An 8,568-nucleotide genomic window follows, 5' to 3' on the forward strand; every position below is an offset into this window, starting at 1 on the left:
GACAGAGTTGGTCACTCTACCGTCAACAAGAAGAATCCTAGGTCCCTGTGCTTAATCACTGGGTTTTATTTGTCCCCCTTAGCTATGAAAATGTAGGACAGAAGCGACTAGGAAGTTTTCTGTGTTAGACCTCATTGAATGAAAGTGCCGTGCTCCCTCTGATTTCATTGGGGCTTGCTCAGCATCATTGCTAAGTTTATTGAGTTCCACAATGCTGGTGGAAGCAACTGCAGTGAGCAAAAAAAATATAGTTAGAGCACCGTATTGCAGTGACTTGGGTATTACTTGCTTGAGCACGTGTAAATTGAAATATGATATTATAAAATACAAAATAGCCAGCTTAACCAAATGGATATTGGAAAGAAAGGATCGTTCTCTCTGCAAATTGTTTCCATGTGCTGGTGTGAAAAAAATAGTTCTGCGTAGGGTGAAATTTTGTTTTTATCATCGTAAGCAAAATTGTTGCTTTTGATGTGGCTACAGTATATGTGTCAACTGGTGTGGTTAAAGTTGATGTTGTTGGAACTGACACATCTGCCTCAGAATTCCCTTTTTGTTGGTTTGGGTCCCCCGCTCCTTTTTCACACTCCTCTGGTGACTTCTAGTTTTATGAGTAGCTATTACCCCCCCCCCCCCGGTCTAAAGAGCTTAAGACCTTCTTTCCCTACAGTGTTATCCTCACATCTACTATACAGTGGTACCTCGGGGTTAAGTACTTAATTCGTTCCAGAGGTCCGTTCTTAACCTGAAACTGTTCTTAACCTGAAGCACCACTTTAGCTAATGGGACCTCCTGCTGCCGTTGCGCCCCCAGAGCACAATTTCTGTTCTTAAGTGGAGTTTCTTAACCTGAAGCGTACTTAACCCAAGGTACCACTGTATAAAGTTGAGTTACCTGAAAAATGAAGCCAGCAGCCCAAAAGAAAGCATCATGGCTGGGTAGGGATTGAACCTGAGTTTCTCCAGTCTTAGTTCTGACACTGGCCCTGTGTGCACATCATGAGTAAACCGCAGTTTGTACCATGATTGCTCTTAAGAGGACTCATTCATGCTTGCATGCAGATGAAATGACCCAGAATATATGGCTTTGCATTCCACCCAAACCCAAGTATCATGGTTTGCTTTGTTTCCAGGAAATCACAGTCAGTAAGCCAAGAAAAAAAAAACTTTTGGGGTACATAGCACCAGTGAGATCAGGAAAAGTGACAGAGCCCTCTTATGCATGTTTACAGTAAGCTATTTACCATGGTTTACTGTGATATGTGAACTGGGTCAAGAAAGCTACATTTGAATGCTGAATGGTGTCAGCCTGTTTTTTGTTTGTGTTTCTATATGAATGTGATATTTACACACACACACCACAAAAGTAAATGTGTACACCCTTAAAGTAAATACTTGTATGAATTGTTCTTGCAGGAGTACCTAGATCTCAGTGGACCACTGGAACAGTATTCACCTAGCTACCAAGACACAAGGAGTTCCTGTTCTTCAGGTGATGACTCTGTTTTTTCTGCCGATCCGATGCCTTATGAACCTTGCCTCCCTAAGTACCAGCACATAAACGGCAGTGTCAAAACATGAAAAGAACCCTTATTTTATTCCTCAAAGGAGTAAGAAAACAAGAATGTCTACCTACCATGTGAAAAAAGAGTCTTTCTTCAGACACACAGGATTTTTGTTTGTACATATGAATTGTAGGGACCAAAACAAAAGCAAAAAAATTGGCAAAAGGTGTTACGATCACACTGGGGGGGAACGTGTTGTACTTTGGAATGCCAAACAATTTTCAGAAGAAGAATTTTATGGGCCATATTTGGATGCCAGTTGACAGGTCTGGATGCTGCAACACACTTTCTACATTCAGTGGACCAGTTGGACTTGAGGCAAATGCTGGGTTAGCCTTCCTTGTTTATTTTGTAATATTTGGAGAAAATATATGTTGACACACACTTACAGAGCACAAATGCAGTATATAGGTGCTGGATGTATGTAAATATAATCAAATATGTATAAATATATATTATATATATTTACAATGAATTATTTTTTGTATTGATTTGAAATGGATGTCTCACTTCACCAAGCAAAATTAGCCTTTTTTTTTAAAAAAAAAGAAACAGCTACCTGTAATTGCTGTTCATACATAAAACTTTTCTTTTTAAAATATCACCACCTAAAGGTGAAAAATACTTTGCTTTCAGGGAAAATTGTTATCTCATTAATTTATTAATTAATTGGTAATGTACAAAACAATTAATCTTTATAGGGTTGTGTTATTTTGTAATTTAAATGGCATTTCTATGCAGACAGCACAGAGAACTAGTAGATATATTGCTCAAACTTTACTAGTTGTCAGATCTTTTTTTAAAAAAAGAGAGAAATATTTACGGTATATAACTAATTTTGGGAATTAAGGTTTTAATTAATTTGGGTTGTTGTTTTTTTTTTAACAGTGACATGCTATACATGTCTACCCTTTGAGTTCAGCAGGTATAGGATTGCAGCCTAAAATTACATGAGAGGTTTTTTTCTGTAACAAACCAAACTCTCAGAAACTTAAAAAGTGTCCTTTAATGAGAAAGTATTTTGCTCCTTGTATTGCCAGGTGTGTAGCTGTTTTGGTTGTCACACTTTACAACTCCTCAAGTGTAAAAAAGTTAGATGGCCATCCCTGTTCATTTTAATTAAATTGTTCAGTAGAACGACCCAAAATTCTGAGACTTGTTTCGTAGTCTACTGAAATAAGGACATATTCTAGCTTGTCTAAACTCCTACAAGTTTTAAACACCCTAAATCTCAATTCTTAGCTTTCTGAACATGCTTCAGATTAGCAGCTATGTTTGCTGAACGTCCAATAATGCTTTTGGATATTTTGATCAAACACACACTTTTGAGGCTCCTCTTGTACTATGAGAGAGCCCATGTTGCCATCATGGCAATTACAGAAATTCGTGTTGGAATCTGACCATGTTTCTGAGGGTTGTTTTATTCTTGCTCCATTACAGCTTTCCAAACCATCCTGCTGTACCAGGTGTCAGCCCTGGTGCCTGGCCAAAAATATTACTGCATTTCTATAACTTGTCTTTCAGAATTCAAAGCATTATGTTCTCACATTCAAATCACCTTTCCCGCTGGTGTAGCCATGCAATATGAATGCAATCCATACTGACTTTACATGTTTTTAAAAAATGGGGGGGAGGGGTAAAAGTATTAAAATCTGTTAATTTTTGTACTGACAATAAAATCTTTCTACGGATATTAATGTTAACATTACAAAATAAATGTCATGCATCTTATTTTTTAAATCATTTGTGTCTTACAAAATGGCTTCGGGTTTCCTACGATAATATAGTCAGAAATGGAATAAACACCCTATTAGTTTGTGTTAGTTATCATTAACGTATGACCATTCACATTCAGCACAATCCATTACACGTCCTTTCCATACCATTCCCAATTTATTTCAGTAGTTGGAAAAGGTCAACCAAGTATAGTAAATAATAACGCTAGTAGTAAGCAAAAGACGAGCAAAGTTTTCCCCATACAAAAACCCCAAACTGCAAAAGATGATAAAGCAGCAATGGAGTATTTTACACTGGGCGTTAGGCATTCATTTTTTTTCTTTTTAATTTGTTCTCTCGGGAACAGAAAAGGTAATGAAGGGGTCATGAAAGGGCTAGAAGAGTGCTGAGTGCAGCACAAACTCCTTCACATGCCCCCCTTTTAAGAGAATTCAATGGCATAATCTGTTCAAACAAGAAAAAGTGAGAATTTATGGAAAAATCCACCCTGCCAAGAACCACGTTTCAAAGAGGTTGTGGCCAAGATACAATATTTCGTCTAGACATTTCTCTTTGGCGCAGTTTATTTTTAATTTTTTTTAGGTCTATATCCAGTAGAATATAGTGCTTCCTTCTGCCCCAAATTCTGTTGCCACAGAGATGTACAAACTGGAAACTAAATACTGAACTATGGACGCTTAGAAAAACAATAACATCAATGTCACAATTCTATGTCCCAGAGTCAGTGTGCTCAAGGAAACTCAAACATTTGCTATAGAATCATATTATGATGGGGATCAATATGGCAGGTTGCCTTTAAGCCAAATATGAAGCTGTTGATTCACACAAAAGGTTTGCCACTGGGATCTATAACATGAAAATGTCCTCTCTCCCTTTCATTAATTCATGTGTGTGCGTGCTTGCATTTATTTTGATGCTAACTTACAGGCAGATAGTACAGTATCCTTATTCAAGGTACCCATTGAACTTCATGACTGACATAGATTCAGATTTTTGCTCGCCATCAAATTTGCTTGGTAACTGGGTTGGTCACTATCGATCTAACCTACCTCTCTTGGTTATTGCGAAGATAGAGAACTTGACATGTACGCAGCATTGAATTCACTGGAGTAAGTGCAACATAAACATTTAAATGCACTTTATGAGTTATTCTATGAATTACTTAATGTAATTTGACAACTGAATAGCATTTTTTTTCAACATGAATGGCTATAGCTGCAATAGTTGTAAAATCAGAAGAACAAAACAAGTGATTTTATTTGCAAATTAGATTTAGTTGTTTTTTTGTGTGTGTGTTTTTAACAAGACGTCCTTCCAGCACCTTAGAATACATTGTTTTTGGAGGGCTTTAGCAAAAAGATCAGAGGCTTTTGAGCTATGTCTAATCTGACTTCTGACAAGTTCATGCAGACTGCTCCCATATATAACTTAGAAAGAAGTTCCAGTAAGTTCAGTGGGACTAACTCCTTCATATGTGGGCACAGAACTGCAGCTTTTAAAAGTCACAGTAGTTAGTTTCGTTTTGAGTGTTAGCTGCGATAACCTTTTGCCTATCACTCACAACCACACCAAGGGATGGTGAAATCATACATTCCAGGCCTCCTTAAAAGTCAATAAACTTAGTTCTCACCCACACATGCCCTCATACAATACTTTGTATCCCAGATACGAAGCTCTCAAACACTTGACTGATTAAATAGCCCTGCCTAATGATGCAAAATAACAACTTTTGCAGTATTTAAGGGAGTTTGCAATGTGTGCTTAGAAGAGTTTGTTCCGAAAGTGATGTACCAAATAAATTTTGGGCCAAATCATTCTGAAATGGGCCAAGAAATTTCACCTCGATGGAAGACATTTGTTTAGGATCATTACATATTTTTCCCCATAGTGGGATCAGGTAGCATTTATTATTTATAGCCTGCTAGCTTCACCAAATGGTCCCAGGGTATTGTGGAAAGAGAGCTATGGGTTCAAGATTCAATGCCATCTGGATATCCCTGCTATTTAAACATGAAGGAAAGGGTAGTAGAAGTCTCGTCAGTTTACAACTGAGAGCAAAGCCGGAGAAGACCATTTGGGAGGGAGCGAATTCAGTGCGATAGTGGCTTATTGTTGTTTCAGCATTTGTTGGACATCAGGAAGGAGCAGGGGAAGCATTTTGAAACAAGGACATTTGAAATTCTCTTCAAACTTTTCAACATAGACTGGTTCTTGCAATGGTCCATGGCATTGCAATGCCTACAGCAGAAAATTTAAATCACACCCTCCCAGCATGATGGTAAAAATATAACGTGTCATTGAAAATTTGATGATAAATTTGATGATAAATTTAATTTAATGATAAATTAAAATTTAATGATAAATTAAAATTTTAATGAAAATTATGGAGAAAGTGGTAGAGAGTTTTTCTCACAACAGCAGAACTGGACATCCAGTGAAAGTAAGGTACTTCAACCAGCACATAAACTATGGAAATTGCTCCAACAGGAAGCCATGATGATCACCGATTTATATGATTTTTAAAGCATATTGGCGAAATAGTGGAGGTCAAGGCTATTAATGGCTACTAGCCCTGATGGCTATGCTCTGCCTCAATGGTCACAGGCAGTAATGCTTATGAATGCCAGTTGCAGGAACCCACAGTGCAGAAGAGCACTTGTGCTCAGGTCCCCTTTGCAGGTTTCCCACAGGCAACTGGTTGACAAAAGAACAGGACACTGGTCTCAATTGGCCATTAGCCTGATCCAGCAGACTCATCTTTCTTACATTTCAAAATTGGTGCTTGTGGCAGTCACATTCTCCTTCCTAATGTCAGAGCTAACCCCAATCTAATCTTCCCATTCACAATTGGTCTACTACACTTCATTTTTAATTATTGGGGTGATTTTTGTGCTTAAAGTGGGCAAGAGATTTGATCAAACTACAAAAATTTGGCTCACATTGTTTATAAAATCTTCAAAACATACTTGGCATTAAGTAGTATGGAAACACCCTTATTAGAAAAACTAACCAATAAACTTGAAACTGACATGGGGACAAATAGAAGACGCCTTCACTCCGGTATGGTTCCCCTTTGTCACAACACACAGCCCAACAACAAGAATCTGCCAACAACATACGAATCAATCTGGCTAACCTGATTCCAAACACACACACACACACACCACCCCACTCTCTCACACAAACAAATCTCATTACAGCCAACCAAAGACAAGAAAGACAACCAACCACCCCTAGGCCACCCCCAACCTCTCTCACCAACCAAAGAAATACAACAAGTGAATAATAAGAGAACCCACACAAGTGACGCTGGACACAATACCCCACACATACATTAAGCAGAAGAATAGAAACTTTGCCACCCCTCCCCCTCTTTTCTTCCTAACCAACACTGCATGTAACACTAATGTCTCACAAACAAATGAAACTGATCCATAGAAAATGAAACTTGAAAAAGAGACAATGCTCGTATTTTTGTTATATATATATATATATATATATATATATATATCATATATATATATATATATATATATATATATAATATATATATAACAAAACTACGAGCATTGTCTCTTTTTTCAATGCTTGGCTATCAGGTTTTTGAATGGATTTCAGTACCAGTCACAACATATCTTTCTTATTTATGGCTAAGAATCTGTCACTTCCCAAAAGCTATAGAGCCATGAGTGAAGAGTAGATCTTCCTCACCAGTGTCTCCTTTAACAGGAGAACGAGGGGGATGAAATAAGCCAGGGTTTAAGTTTTCTGCCAGGTGCAGCTTAACCATAATTTGTTAGCTATTGTTGACATAGCTATGGTTAATGTTAACCATGACTTTGTGTGCATTTTGTGCAAACCAGTACACTGAATGCTTCTCGTGACTTTCTGCAGTATATGAAGAGAAATGCAATACGTTTGCTATCTACCGGTACTATATCTGCTCTCAGGGCCCTTCCTCCTTCCAAACCTGCTGGCCCCAAGAGTCTCCTTGCCCTAGCATGAAGCATCAGTCGTTTGAACATGTGTCCTCAAAGGCTTCCATATCTTCAAGATTTCTTTGTAACTCTAACTGCACACAGCCGCGGCCCCCATTAATCACCCTGTTCTCCATGGACAATCAGTAGATTACGGTATAGCATTATGAAACACAGAATGCAATTAATTGCCATCAGTCAGCTTGGCTATAGTTTCCAGATCCTCTTGAATCCATTTCAAACTTCAGGGTGGTTTGGTCAAAGTGGGGCTACACAGGAGATGAGCTTTGCAAAGGGCTTTAACTTTCAGCTATGCCAGATGCAAAGCAAAGATTGATTCAAGATAATGAGTTTCATGCTTAAGAGTGACTGCGGGGTTTCTAACATGTATCATTCTGTTTCTGAGGGTATGGAGAACTGCGAAATGACACAGAGCAAGATCTCCAGCTCTGCAGCAACAGGAGTGGATTTGTTGCCGCCTTTTCAGTTTGAATAAAGCAGCTATTAATACAATACTCTGTCTTGGAAGAAGGCAGATTTCTGTTAATTCAGGCCAAGAAAATGATATTTCGCAAGTTCTGCAAAGCCACATGGCTACATAAGTAAACAATTTTGTGAACCCTCTCTTTTAGAAAGACACGTCTTTTGTTATTTTGATTGCAACAGCATTTCCCTCCTTCCCTCCATGGAAATGTATGTGTTTATATATGTGTGTGCCTGTGTTAGGCAAAAGGAATAGATAACCCGCTTTGTCTGACATCTGAAGCAACACAGGGATATGCAACATCTGGCTACAGAAGGAATTGATATTGGCTGAGGGACTCCTGGTAACATTGCAAGACTTCTCTCCCCCCTCCCCCCCTCAACTATCACCATTTTTGGAAAGGCAAGTTCAGAAAGAATACAAAAAAATAATAAGGGAATTTAAAAACTTGTGAGGTTTTTTCGTGGGAGTATTCAACTAAGGTTTGTTCAGAGTAAACCCACTGAAATAAATGGATGAGACTAAGTTAGGTCCATTATTTTAAGCAAGTCTACTTTGAGTAAAACGTACGGTAGTTGAATTCAGTCACTCACCTCCCACTATAGTGTCTCTACCAAATGGTTTCTTAGCGTGATTCCTCCTCCTTTTAGGCATGTGCAGCCCCAGCTGCTGAATCAGACCAAGGATTCATGCACACAGTACCTGTTTTCACATCCATGATTTTAGCTAGGGACACATAGAGAGCAGAAACCTGAGGTCAGGGCTTGTCAACCTTGTTTCTTAAAAAAAACAACACACAGAGATAA

General features: G+C 38.3%; 1 protein-coding gene across 1 annotated transcript in view; it reads left to right on the forward strand.

Moving 5' to 3' along the window:
• The window catches only part of FGFR2 (fibroblast growth factor receptor 2), a 113,079-nt gene extending 109,784 nt beyond the window's left edge, over positions 1 to 3,295 (forward strand). The window contains 1 exon segment of the mRNA XM_033149514.1: positions 1,416 to 3,295. Within this exon segment, the coding sequence (XP_033005405.1) occupies positions 1,416 to 1,580 (165 nt within the window). The 3' untranslated portion in view covers positions 1,581 to 3,295.
• Positions 3,296 to 8,568: the final 5,273 nt, after the last annotated feature.

This window comes from Lacerta agilis, chromosome 5 (genome assembly GCF_009819535.1).
Source record: "Lacerta agilis isolate rLacAgi1 chromosome 5, rLacAgi1.pri, whole genome shotgun sequence".
In the NCBI taxonomy this organism is placed as follows: domain Eukaryota; kingdom Metazoa; phylum Chordata; class Lepidosauria; order Squamata; family Lacertidae; genus Lacerta; species Lacerta agilis.